Raw genomic sequence first — 14,861 nt, 5'->3', positions numbered from 1 at the left:
AATTTTCGTTAAACTGCGGGGCACAAACAAACAGTTTATGAAAAAAATCCTCCACGCAAAATTTTCATCTTGCGCTTAAAAACTTTATTTTTTTTATTTTTTTTTAAATTACACCAATTTTTATTTTTTATCAATCTAAAAAAAATTGTAATTTGAATTTTGACACCTGTGTTCTTTGTGCCCCTCCAGTGATTAGAGACATTACATGTCTACCTACAGCAGGGAGTATTTTTAATTTTAACGCTGACATATTTTTGTTCTAAAAAAACTGACAATTGTTTTGGACACTTCTAGCGAATCATCCAATTAAATCACATTTAAAAGTTTTTATGAAATATGAGAAAAAAGTCCAAAATATTGGGCAAAAAAATGAAAATGTACAGAATTTTGATTAAATAAAGATTGTTATTAGTCGGAAAAATTGAAAAAGAAATATTGTGTTTCTTCAAATTTTGGGAAACCAAGGAACGGAGAAAAAGTTTGAAAAAAAGGAAGAAGAAAAATTGGAAATGTTAAGGATCCAAAAATGTTATCTTTCAATTGTTATGTTTGTAGATCCGAGCAAGAGTACAAGTGTAATATCTATGAAAAAATGAAGTATTAAGGGGTTCACCATTTTACAAAGTTTAACTTATTTACATTATAATTGTTGCCATTAAATATTGATGATCCAGACTATTTGTTGTTGCCCGTTAAAAGCTCAAATATCTTTTTAATATAAAATTGTCACTATTGTTAACATTAAACAACATCCAACAAAAACTGTTTTATTGAAAGAAAGAAATCTCTTGGATTTTGATTTTGTTTTTGATTGAAACTTTTTTTTTAACACTTGTTGATGGATGTCTAAATAATCATATTTTTACTTGAAATGGCTAGGTTGAAATTGGGCAGTATATTTTACGAGAAAACACGACTGGAAACATAAAAGCTGACAGTTCTCCCAATTTTAATATAACAAAAAAAAATAAAAAAGAAGTTCAGCAATGTTAAAACGTTTCTCAGTAATGCTGTACACTGTTAGTTTGAGATCTATGAAACTGTTGTTCACAGGGGGTTGTGTCTATTATGTTGATTAAATAGGTTTGTTTAAAAATAATACAGTGAACAAGCAAGTACATGGGTTAGCCTGGCTTAGCTTAGATCAACCAGAAAACACTATTGGCGTACTTTTTCTCTCCATGGTTTCCGAGGTGCAAAGTTCTTGATAAAAAGGTAAAAAAGGTTTCAAAAACTTTATATTTTTCAGGTTGAGATTTTGATTAGACTTTTCTCCATGATTTGTCTAGACATTCAAATGTAATACTTAAACTTTTAAAGTCTTAAAGACGGTTTCTATGTATCACTAATCTATTTTATCTACCCTGGTGTCGATGTAGTTTTATGACTAAGCTCGCGCACCTCAGCACCTTAGGGTGAGGTGTACATGTTGTTGTACATATCTATATTCATATCCATATCCATATTCCCGTCTGACAGGATGTTAATGGAGGTGGCCATGAACCCACGTTCTGAATCATCTCTTCTAATATCCTCACCGTTCTCGTCTTCGGAGTTTCCCTGCCGGGAGTTAAGGTCCTGGTTGTAGTCCCTCAACCTGTTCCTGAACTGGACATCAGAGTTTTCATTGAGAATATCGTCGATCTCTGACGGGAAGTTTGTGACCGGAGCAGTGCTCCGGGACACATTGGTCAGAGCTCCCGCAGGGGGTTGAGACAGGTTCAGGATTTGATTTTGAGGGATTTCTCTAGCATTGGCATTGGGTGGGCTCTCCATCATAGGGTTAAACTCGTAACTTGGTACAGGGGGCATGTACGCATGATGGTGGGCCATAGGAGGATGATTCCCTGGGGGCATGAACTCCTGTATCCCTGGTCCATGGTAACCAGATGAGGGACTGTGCATAGAGCCAGGGCTCCCACTCAATCTGTTTCCTTCTGACGATGTTGATGATAGATGTCTCTGGGGAGCATTATCTATATGCTTTCCATAAGGGGTGAAATCAAATTGTTCCGCGTCGTACTGAAGATTGTTTTTCTCAAAAAAGTGTTTCAATTTCTTTCTTGATGCAAACTTTACCCCGCACGGACTGTAAATGTAAACATCCCATCTCCCGGCCTGTTTACCGTGCTTTCTCTGTTTTAGTTTCCTCTGCCATCCATGCGGAAGTGTTGGATCCTCAAACTTGAGAACTTTGGGTAGATGAGCCGGCCTCCGACCAATCTTAACGTTGCTATGTGGCACAGATCCATCACTGTTGCCGGGCATAACTATCGGAGGTCGACCTACACTGGGTCTGTACCCTCTCTCCTGCCCAGCCATGGCAGTAACACTTCTCTGGGGCATTGGGACTTGTTGGGGCATGGAGTGATAGGGGGCGGAGTAGGTTGGATAGGATTCCCCCGGGCTAGATCTTACTGGAGTAGCAGGGTAACTCAGGTTTATACTTGGTCTACGATTATAGTCATTGGAATCATATATCCTGGGAACAGTTTCCTCTTTAACCTGGACTTTAGAGATATCAATATTTGGAGCCAATCCTGTCATTTCCTCTCCGGTCCATAGTCTTGGGCCAGGGGTTCCTTCGCGTGATGATATTGCTGAGTTACATGTACTCTCCCCTGGGGAAGGGTTTTGTACTGGCTTGCTTGTATTTTGATATCTAAACTTGTCTGGACGGGAGATATCTCCTACACTAGCCGGAGATATAGGGTTGGATGATTGTGGACTGGGATAGCTAAAGGTTGGTCGGGTTGGGTTGGGTTGGATAACTTTTCTCTCCATCTGGGTGTATCCTACAGTACCTAGGTTAGAGTTAAGCGTGGGTGGAGGAGTTGCATTAACATTCTGTGGAGAATGTGGGGTGGGTTCTTGTTTGACAATCCTGCTAGAGTGGTTTAGAGACGCATAGTGAGCTGGTGAACCTGGTTCCTGTTTAACATTTACCATGGGATATGTCTGAGGGGGCATCAGAGGAGCGGATACACCATCCTTCCTCATAGGATGATGAAATAACATTGTGTTAGATCCAACCATGGTCATCTGAGTTGTCAGGTCAAAAGGAGACTTCTGAGGAATACTACTAGCTGGTGAAGGAGGCATCCTATGTCCTGTTCTAGGACTGCTTCCAGGGTGCAGGTTTCCTGGACTCCCCTGCACATCCCTTGTATTGCACTGACTCTGTTCAAAACTGTTTCTTGAACCTCGCTCCAGGTTCTGAGCATGGTTCTGTTTGTAGAGTTGTGCTCTAAGATCATCAGGAGATGGGGGAGTAGCTCTATGACTACTGGTTTGACTCCCACCGCTGGCATGCCGTAGGTTTCCATCTTGGCTTTGACGACTCACGGGCCGTAGCTGATGATTAATATTTCCTCCATAATTGTAATTATTATAGCTTTGGGGTTGTGACATAGGTTGTTGGCACATGTTGTCAACATAGAGAGTTTGATGTTGATGTTGAGCTATGTGATGTCCAAGATGTTGACCCGTCTGCTCTCCATGTCTAACCTGAGCCTGAAGGACCAGGTCGTGGCCCGGGTGGCTCATGCCTGGCCAGGGATGGGGTGGCGGGAAACTAGCATGCAGCATGTAGGATTCAGTTGCTCCAGCTAGATTCCCTGCTCAGTTAGTTTAACCCAAAACCTTTGAGCTAAGTAAGAGTTTAAGACCAAGAAATTCCAACTTCACAATGTTTAAAAGCTCTCCATAAATTTCTCCAAGCGTAACAGCACAGTCTTTACTTCCTGGTTATAGAATTTGCAAATGTGAAATTTTTGCAAACTTCGTGCATCAGATGCATTTTCAATTGAGTAAGATCTGGAGCTTTCAATTGTGCACTAATGCAGGATACAAAACCGTTCATTTCTAACAAGGTCGTTCACTTTTAAACTTTGCTCACTGTGCAGAATATTATTTTGCCACTAATTCGCACAAACTGGAAAAACATAAATGTTGCACTGTATTGCAGGACTGTGTATAGACTGGTGTGCCTGCACTGTAGTCTGAGCGGTGTGCAGGCTCACCCCAGACCAGCACAGGTAATTCGCAAATCCGCACGAATTTTTGCAATATGGAAGCCGGTGATAGCGGTGTAGAGCGCCCCGGTTTGAGTCCGGCGGCTGCACTGGGCTCCAAACCTCCTGCAACTGCAGGAATAGAGTCTACACGACCGGAGCAATAGAGGCTGAACTCAAGGCCAGCTGGAATACAAGGTCGGGAGGGCAGGAGGAGGAGGAGGGGAGGGACAAGAGTAAAAGGAGGATTGAGAAGAGAGGCTGGGAGGGGAGGGATGGCACAAGTAGGGCAGGATGTTACTACTCCAACCAAGGAATTGACCTTGACTCTCCAGGCCTTCAGGCCTCCTTCCCTCGCTATCTCGCTGAATATCTCCCTTTTTTACCCTCGCTATTCCTCTATCCCTCTGAAACCTGCTCTTCACGTACTTAGTGGCAAAGCCTCCTGATGATTACAAATGTAAAAAAAAGTTAAATCTCAGATTTTCCAATAACGTACTTGCCAAACCAAAGTTTCTTTTCTTTAAATTCAATTTTTAAAACTGTACTTTTAAAGTTTAACATTCAGAGTTGAAATACGTTTGGTATTATTTTAACCCTTTAAATGTGAATCCCGCTGTTAAATTATGTAGCAGAGCATAAAGATCCCCGAAAATCGATTGTCTCTCTAAAAAGACTATTTCTGTTCTATTTTGTGTACAAAAAGTACGAACTTGGAAAAGAGAGATAGATAGATAAGCTCCGAAGGAAGAGCAATGTAGAGGACGAGTAAGAAACGTAGTTTAAAAGGATGCTAGGACAGTTATAAAACATAGTTTAAAGAGACGGTTCATTAGAATAATAATTTGAAGGAATGAACACATCAGTTCTGGCGATACTGTTGTAAATCCTTTTTAATCAGCAGATCAGCATGAATATTGAGAGAAAATTAACGAAATATTTAAGAAATAAAGAAGTAAAAAATAGGTAAATATACAAGTAAAGAAGCAGAGAAGTAAAAATGCAGAGAAATTGATAAGTTGATAAGTTGAAATGTAGAGAAGAAGAGAAGTAAAGTAGTAGAAAATTAGAGAAAAAGAAAAGAAGAGAATTAAAAAAAATTAGAAAAGTGGAAAAGTAGAGGAGACGCATAGATGTAGAGATGTAGAGAGAAGTAGAGAAATAAAAGAAGTAGAAAAATTGGGAAGTAGAGACGTATAGAGGTGAGAGAAGTAGAGAAGTAGAGAAGTAGAGAAGTAGAGAAGTAGAGAAGTAGAGAATAGAGAAATAAAGAAGTAGAGAAGTAGAAAAAGAGAGTTAACAAAATAGAAGTTTAGAAGTATCTTTGCAAAGAAGGAAAATGTAAAAAAGTAGACGGAAGTAGAGAAAGTGAAAGGTAGTGAGTACGTTAGAGAATCAAAGAAGTACGTTTAAAATAAAAGTAAGGACAGATTAAAAAAGAAAATTAAGAAAACTACAAAATAAATCAGCACGATCACTCCCCCCGTTTGAATAAACATATCTCTCTGAAACTAAAATTAAATTGAATTGAATGAAAATGTTGAGCATTTAACAAAATGTGAAATATATCTGCACTTTCAAAATTTTCTGTTTGCAGTTTTTGACATTTTTAAGATTAGGCATATTGGTATAATGAAATATTTTATAAAACATTTGTAACTTTTCCTATTTCGTAGATTTAATATCTGTCAGCTGGACAGACAGCGGAGCCTGGCATAGCTGTTAGTTTGTACTCCAGGACAGTTGGTGATGTGTACAACTAGACATCTGATACCAGCTTTCCTCTGAAAACAAATAAGATTTACTAATTTATTTTTTTAACATTTACAGAATCCTTTTAAAATCTAATCAAGTCTGTTTTAAAGATTCCAGGAAGAAAATATAATCATTGGAGGCTTTTGTAACGGCAAAAATTCAGATTATTAATCCTTAGAAAATCTGATAAAATATTGTGTAAAGAAACTGAAAACTCTAGTTTTCTAATCTCAATATCTTAAAATATCTAATCGCAAAGACCTAAATTTGAAATTTCATATGTTTTTAAAATCATTTATCAGTCTTAAAAATAAATAGATTTGAAAATTAGATTTTGCTGCGAGTGTTCAATTACTTATAAATCTGTAATTAAATGGCAGCTCTGAGTAAAAACTTGAAAACATATGCTGTATTTAAAATATTGTATAGATACTGCTAAATATTGAGTCGTACTTGTTAAGTTCTACTTTCTAATAGTGAGTGTTGTCACTTAAAAATAATCTAAAAATATATGCTTTCTATTTTAAAAAGTCCCGTGAACTTGAAAAAGAAACAACAGCTATTTTAGGATTCTTAGTTTACTTAATTGAATGAAATTGAAAACCATGGTAAATCGCCTAAATCTTAAATTTAAAAATCCCTACATCTTCGTAACCTTAAAAATATAAAGGTAAAGATTTAAATATCAAAGGTTTCACCATCAGGTCGCAATAACATCAGGATTAATTTATTTAAAAAAACTTTTCCCTAGTGGACAGTTTAAAGTTTCATTTAAAGATTATAAGATGAAAGTAAAAAAAAAAATCTTTATTTTTTAGTTAAAAAGTGTTAAGGTACCCTGTAAGAGGTAAAAAGAGAATCTTTGGCTGATAACTGATACATTTCTGATTATCAGCTGATAACTGATACATTTCTGATTATCAGCTGCTAACTGATACATTTCTGATTATCAGCTGATAACTGATTCATTTCTGATTATCAGCTAATAACTGATACATTTCTGATTATTCGCTGATAATTGATTCATTTCTGATTATCAGAATTTGATAAAACTGATACATTTCTGATTATCAGCTGATAACTGATACATTTCTGATTATCAGAATTTGATAAAACTGATAACTGATACATTTCTGATTATCAGAATTTGATAAAAATTTCATATTTGAGAAATGAATGAGATTAAAACAGTTAGGACAGTGTAAACTATTCCGGGTAACTTGAGCTCAAGAAAAGTACAAATGTGCAAATTTAAGTTGGAAGGGTTTGTTTTCTGCCACAGTTGAATTTTCACAAATCTCTTGAAACTATTTAAAAAGGGGAGGTTTCTATTTATTTTAGTTAATCAGCGGAAAAATATTAAATTCAAGTTTAGAAAAGTTACGCATATTGAGAAAAATGTTCTATCTATATTTACAAGGGAAAGATCTAGGAAAGTTCAAAAATGATACTGACTAAAACAAATTTTAGCATATTAGTTGTATAAATTAAGTTAACTAGAATAAAATTATTGTTTTAAATAAATTAAATGAATATAAAGAACATGAATTAGATTTATCTATATTTTAGATATTTTGCTACTTTTGACGAAACCGCAATTTTTTCCCCAATATGAGGAAACTGTTTATTTATCATATTTAATGGAGAAGGCGTCCAGCTATAAACCTTTCCGAATCATTGGCGCGTCGCACCTAAAATACTCATAATAATAATCACACACATAATGGCTGCATTCAACTAAGCACCAGTTTGAAACTATTTTTCCTCTCAAGGCGGGGGGCGGGAGTCTTGGGGGAGTCAATCCAAAATAGGAGAGGGGGTAGGGGGTGAGTGGGGTGTCACGAGGGGGGATATTTAAGCAAGGTTTGAGTATTGAATTACGTGTGAAAGAATGCTGCTCAAAATTGTAAAATTTAACACACAGATGAATTATTTATTTACTAGAAATATTATGTGAAATAAGGAATAAAAGTTCGTATCCTAAATTGTGCGCGAAAAGTCAAATAAATAATTCAGGTTTTCATTCAGTTTAAATCAGTTTTCATCCTTAGAGGTGTTCTCACGATTGTGTCCCTATTGAAAATATCAAACTGAAGTCATCAAAATGACACTTGTACAAATAATAAGTATTATAATTTAGTACTGAATGAACCAGATTAATATTTAGTACTAAATGAACCAGATTAATATTTAGTACTAAATGAACCATATTAATATTTAGTACTAAAAGCACCAGATTAATATTTAATACTAAAAGCACCAGATTAATATTTAATACTAAATGAATCAGATTAATGAGTAAAATAAGTTTGTGAAAGAGCGAAATATTTCCGATTTTTTAACTAAAATAGGAAATTGAAATTCCAGTGGAAATTGATTGCATTTGATGCAGAAACGCATTTCCAGGAAGTTCAGGGAAATCAAAGAAAATCATGAAATATATGAAAATTAAAATGATAGGATATCATTGTAACATGTGGAATTTTATAGGAAATCATAGAAACAGTGAAATGTGTTGTAGGAAATCATTGAATATGATGGAAATCATGAAATACAAGTGAAATACAATAGGAAATCACATTCACGGAATATTAGGGAAATGCTAGTGTTTCATGAAATACGAGTGAATTGCTTTGAAATTATAATAATTAACCGAAACCAAAGCAAATCAGAGAATAAACAGGGAATGTGAAATTATTGGAAATAGTGAAAGACTACTAAAACTGCTTTCAATCATAGAAACGATGAAAATGATGAAAACGATGAAAACAAAAAGGAAAATTTGAAGCGTTACGTCCTTGGTCTTCATTTGATTAAAAGAATACAGAATACAAATATCAGCAAAAGTATTAAAATCAGATCGAAAAAAACCCGGGAAACCATTGGATTTTACAGCTGAGAAATTGTATCATTAATGCACAGCTGTATGAAGTGTTGCATCTTATTCAAGAAAGGTCATGAATTCTCAATTATTGCAGCTTCCGTGTATTACGACATAGTGTGCACAAAACTCACTGTGCACAGCCGTGAAAAGAAACTGTTTGGCCTTGATTTGGTGCAGTGTGCATCTTTCACCGGTTATGCATTAATTGCCATATTTATTTAATATTCATAACTGTATGAAGCTTACTTAGAAATACATATTTCATTCTCAGCATAGTTTTGGGTGCAGTAGTTTAGACTAACATAAGGAAGTCACATGCATCATATCGAATTACGCATAGCTTTAAAATTGCGTAAATTATTACTTGAAATCAAGGTTGTTAGCATGCAGAAAATTCAAAATTCTTAAAATATTTCTTTGGTGGGATTAAAAACTTTATTAAAAAAAAATTTCAAGAAGCAATTTGTAAAAATACTCCATATAAGAAAATTTAAGCTTGTTTTTCAAAATACTGATAAAATCGGCTCATATTTCCAAAATCTGAAAGGTGATTCTCAAATTATTCACATTCGAAATTTTTGCAAAAAAACTCTACTTTGCTCTGCAGCTGGGAACTATAGAGTGCCTAAAGGCAAACTTGAAAGAACCCTAAACCACAAATTTGTTATTAAATCAAATACTAGAAATGCATGATGCTTCTTATCTTTAACAATATATTTAAGTTGTCAGCAATTTTAACAAAATAAAAAAGAGTGCCAATAAATATTTCCAATAATACATTTTTTAACATTATTTCAGTATTGATAAAAGAGAAATCTTCGTTTGTTTATAGCCGTAGCTTTAAAGGCTAACATATGCTCTGTATAAATAGCATGCTAAACATCGCTTTAAACCTAGGGCTGGGCACGTTCCGACTTTTTTGAAATCGTTCCGTTCCGTTCTAGAACGAGGGCCTTCAGCTAAATCGTTCCGTTCTCGTTCCGTTCCGTCCCGTTCCGTTCCGTTCTGAGTAGAATGGTGATTAAATAAAAAAATCTTTAACTATTTCTAGATGATTTAGAACACATTCCTGATTTAAAATGCGTTCCCAACTTAGAACAAGTTCTTGATAATAAGAACTCGTTAACGATTTTAACCGTTCTTTTCAATCAATTCCCGTTCCGTTCTTTTACAAATCGTTCCAATATTTTTAAGAACGCGCTCTAAGCGTTCGTTTTTTTTCGGAACGATGGGATCGTTCTTGATCGTTCCGTTCGTTCTCGGCAAAGAACGATCGTTCCGCCGTTAACGCGCCCAGCCCTATTTAAACCCCCTTTAATGTTAAATACATAATGTTATAAAAAGTTTTAAAAACCAGTAAAATTATCGACCGCAAACGGCTAGACAGAAACAATTAGAGAAATTCAGCTTTATTAATAATAAATGAGTTTAAACAGATTTAAAAAATTAGATTTTTTCTTGTTTCCTTTATGCATAATTAATGTACAATGTACTGCATATCTATTTTAAAGTTTAAAAGAAACAGTTATGTTTCAGTATTTTAATTGTAATCTGAACATTAAACACTTCAAATGTATTCTTTATTTTGGTATTTTTTTCATGGTACAAATAATATATTTTTTGATATTTAGGTGAAAGTAAAACATTTTCAAATATTTCTATTAATTCTCTAAATTTCATGCTGGGAAAGCTGTCTTTTTAAGATTGCAAATGAACTTGTAATTTTTTTAAATTAAAATCTTGAGATATCTGTTAAACTAATGATTTGTTAGTTATCAAATAACTTTTGTATAGAAAGAACAGGGATGAAAACCAATTATCTGAAAAATTCAAGATATTTTGGAATTATGAAAATATGACCAGAAATCGGAATTTTTAAATTAAGACTTAATCTTGACCGCCTGATCTCAATATCTTATGGGGGCACTTTTAAATCTAAGGATCTTAATGTTTGATCCGTCACAAAATCCGTGGGTCTTCATAAGGTAGAGATCAATGCTTGATCCCAAGATTCACATCATAAAAGTTGTGACTTAGAAGTATATTAGTGATCTTGTCACATCAAAGATGAGAGTTATATTTCAGATAGCCAATGTACAGTGAGGGCACGCTAAACTAACTAGATCTGAATATGTCCTCCCCAATGTACAGTGAGGGCACGCTAAACTAACTAGATCTGAATATGTCCTGCCCAATGTACAGTGAGGGCACACTAAACTAACTAGATCTGAATATGTCCTCCCCAATGTACAGTGAGGGCACGCTAAACTAACTAGATCTGAATATGTCCTGGCTGTTTCGAATAAGACTCTGTTGTATAAAAGAAGCCATAAAATTAAGTATATATATATTTCTACAATCTATACATTCAAAATATATTGACCGACAATAAAGCGTAAAATGTTCCATATGATTCACAACGGTTCCCTTTAAACCATTATCTGAGCAACAATGTAAGGGATATCGTCGTTTTTCTCTACGGAAAAGTGTTGAATTTTCTGCTGGAAAAATTTGCAAATAACTATAGAAAACACAATTTGAAATTATGAATAGTTAGATAAATGTTTAAATAGTACTCTTTAAACAATTATCTAAATAAAAAAGGCTTTTTATTTAGATAAATGTTTAAAAAGTACTATTGGGAATTTGACATACCCCTTTTAAATAGTGGGCCACTTAATATTTCGTCAACAGTCTCTTTAAATAGTGGGCCACTTGATATTTTATAGACAGTCTCTTTATATAGTGGGCCACTTGATATTTCATAGACAGTCTCTTTATAAAGTGGGCCACTTGATATTTCATAGACAGTCTCTTTATATAGTGGGCCACTTGATATTTCGTCAAAAGTCTCTTTCAATAGTGGGCCACTTGATATTTTCGTCAACAGTCTCTTTATGTAGTGGGCCACTTGATATTTCGTAGATAGGCTCTTTAAATAGTGGGCCACTTGATATTTCGTAGATAGGCTCTTTAAATAGTGGGCCACTTGATATAATGCGTTCTTAATTTGAGGAATTAGAATTGATTTTTAGCTGATATAAATACATAAAATTGTTTTTTTTTCTGTAACAGTCCAGTTTTAATGTTCTTAAATCAACAGATTTTAGAATTGAAAACATCTGTTGACGAATTTTCTAAAAAATGCTGACGTAATATTCGAAGTGAATGCAGATTACATATATATTACAGAAGTTTCATGCACTAGGCACATGCAACCAAATACAATTTTAATAATTAGGCTATATACAAGTCTTTTGTTGATAGAAAGTGATAGAAAGATACTTTTGAAATAAAAACAATTAGATAACAAAAGAACGCGTACATTTTTCTAACAAAGGTTCATTTTATCATCCGACTTGAAAATAAGAAAAAAAATTTTATGATATTTTTTTTAATTGCGCTTCGTGCCATCTTGGATAAACCCTAGTTTGCATAAAATAAAGTATCCTTAAAATGCATTATGTAAAACTAAGTAAGGCTCAGTATACGTTGCAAAATAATGTTTGCCATTATTTTTCTTATCTTACTCCTCTCCCTTCTCCTTTATTTTGCAAAGCTAATATTTGTGTTGCCTAGTATACAAGCATGCATATATGCATTATATCTTGCATAGAAAACCAGTTTTAAGAATTCTTCTTGGATGCTTGAATAAGTTTTGTTTTATAACGACAATTCTTGAAATAATCTTGATACTACAGTGATAACCAGAAAACTATGAAATAGGAAGACGACTTTTAGAACCAAGTTATAACTTTAAAACGTTCAATGAGAATGAGACACAGCAATTTGCAGTGTAAACAGGACCCATTTAACTAAATTTCCAAAGTTATGATAATACTTTTTTTATAACATCTTCAAATGCAATTAATTATAGCTATAATGTCGTCTTCAAACATTGTATCTTCAAAATGACGTTGAGATTATCTAAGCAAACTAGAAGATTGGTTGGAAATGAATAGAAATGACCATAAAAGGGTGTGTTCACTAATAAATAGAAGAATGGATTATACCTCTTTTTTTCAGGAACACTTCCTTTAGAGATAAAAAATACCAGTTGAACACTCACTATCGTTTCTCAGATAAGTAATAAAGCTATTCTTCGTTTTTAAATTATAAATTTAAGTTAAGGCGACCTTGGAAAGTACACGGCAGTCTTTGGGTGGAATATAAACAGCACTGGCTTTGTATACATTTCTGCTGTACAACATTTTTTTATTGGAGTTCTGGGTTTGTATTGATTGCTTTCCTCTACCCTTTAATTTCTCAAAAATAGTATAAATAAATTTAATTGTGCAAGTTTAGGAATCGCGTCATTGCAAAAGGGCATTATTACCCTTCAATATGCCTTATCATTCTTTGGTACAGCATTTTCCCATTAGGTTAGGCTCATGTCTTTCATCATGCATAGGATCCATCAATCCTAGAGTATATTACCGTCTTATACCTCAACCCATTCTTATCCTTACATAAACTCCCGTCTTGTACCTCAATACATTCTTATTCTTACATATACTCCCATCTTATACCTCAGTCCATTCTTATCCTTACATATGCATCCGTCTTATAGCTATATCATCCTTATCCTTACATATACTCCCGACTTATACCTCAATCCATTCTTATCCTTACATATACTCCCATCTTATACCTATATCCATCCTTATTCTTACACATACTCCCATCTTATACCTATATCCATCCTAATCCTTAAACATATTCCCGTCCTTTACCTTATCCTTTCATATACAAATACAAATACACCAAAAAACTCCCAAACCAATCCATCCTTAATCCAATCCTCCTGTACGAGCTTCCCGTTTTATTCCTCAATCCATCCTTATCCTTATCCTTACATACACTCCCGTACACTCTCTATATCAATTCAACTTCGGGTTTATCCCAACTTAACTCCATGTTCTATCCAAACTCAATTCTTTTCCTGAACCAACTCAACTCCATTCCTGAACCAACTCAACTCCTTTCCTGAACCAACTTTACTTATTTCCTAAACCAACTCAACTCCTTTTCTGAACCAACTCAACTCCTTTCCTGAACCAACTCAACTCTTTTGCTGAACCAACTTAAGTCCTTTCCTGAACCAACCCAACTCTTTTCCTGAACCAACTCAACTTTTTCCTGAACCAACTCAACTGCTTTCCTAAACCAACTTAAATCCTTTCCTGAACCAACTTAACTCCTTTCCTGAACCATCTCAACTGCTTTCCTAAACCAACTCAAATCCTTTCCTGTACCAACTCAACTTCTGTCCTATTTCAACTCAACTCCAATCCTATCCCAATTCCCAACTCAACTTCTATTCTTTTCCAACTCAACTCCTATCCTCTCCCAATTCAACTCCTAACCTATCCCAGCGTAACTCTTGTCCTATCCCAACCCAACCCATATCCTACCTCAACTCAACTTCTATCATACGCCAGCTCTACTCATTTCCTATCCCAACTACAAGTCTATCCCAACTCGACTTCCTTTCCTATCCCAGCTCTACTCCTGGCACACGCCAACTGAACTCCTTTCCTATCCCAACTCAACTTCGTTCCTATTACAGCTCAACTCTTGTCCTATAACAGCTCAACTCCTGTCCTATAAGAGCTAAACTCCTGTCCTATTGTAACTCAACTTCTAACCTATCCCAGCGCAACTCTTGTCCTATCCCAACCCAGCCCATATCCTACCTCAACTCAACTTCTATCATACGCCAGCTCTACTNTTTCATCCTTTTTGTATAACCCCATATATGATACCCTCTTCTTTCCCAGCCTTCCCCCCAAGATTTGCAATGTTTTGCGAGAAGTTTCTTAGACTTGAGACCCGCCGGTCCTAATTGAAACCCACATTTCTACTAGGTCAATCAACTCTTGTACAATGTACATGAACACCCTTAACTGTAAACTGTAAAATGTACATTGTAAACTGTAAACTGTAAACTGTAAACTGTAAGCTGAAAACAGTAAACTGTAAACTATAAACAGTAAACTGTAAACTGTAAACTGTAAACTGTAAACTATAAACTGTAAACTGTAAACTGTAAACTGTAAACTGTAAACTGTAACAGTTTTTCGCCAATTTTTTTTTGGCAAGTAAATGATTAAAGATATTAAACTTTGAAACTAAAACTTTACAAACTCTCTCCCCTTCAGATTAATTTTCGGCCATGAAAAACTTTTCTCGGCAAAAACTGTCACTGG

General features: G+C 34.8%; 1 protein-coding gene across 1 annotated transcript; it reads right to left on the bottom strand.

The window, feature by feature from the left end:
- Positions 1-434: 434 nt before the first annotated feature.
- Positions 435-4,458, bottom strand: LOC111698797 (uncharacterized). Its single transcript, XM_023469236.1, has one exon. The coding sequence runs from the start codon at positions 3,586-3,588 to the stop codon at positions 1,411-1,413; it is 2,178 nt and encodes a 725-aa protein (XP_023325004.1). The 5' UTR covers positions 3,589-4,458; the 3' UTR covers positions 435-1,410.
- Positions 4,459-14,861: the final 10,403 nt, after the last annotated feature.

The sequence above is a fragment of the Eurytemora carolleeae genome, unplaced genomic scaffold, assembly GCF_000591075.1.
Source record: "Eurytemora carolleeae unplaced genomic scaffold, Eaff_2.0 scaffold341, whole genome shotgun sequence".
In the NCBI taxonomy this organism is placed as follows: Eukaryota; Metazoa; Arthropoda; class Copepoda; order Calanoida; family Temoridae; genus Eurytemora; species Eurytemora carolleeae.
This window is presented reverse-complemented; position numbering and strand designations above follow the sequence as displayed.

Bases quoted from the DNA above. Each gene is read 5' to 3' on its own strand.
- LOC111698797 (XM_023469236.1), bottom strand. From the start codon at position 3,588: ATGCTGCATGCTAGTTTCCCGCCACCCCATCCCTGGCCAGGCATGAGC.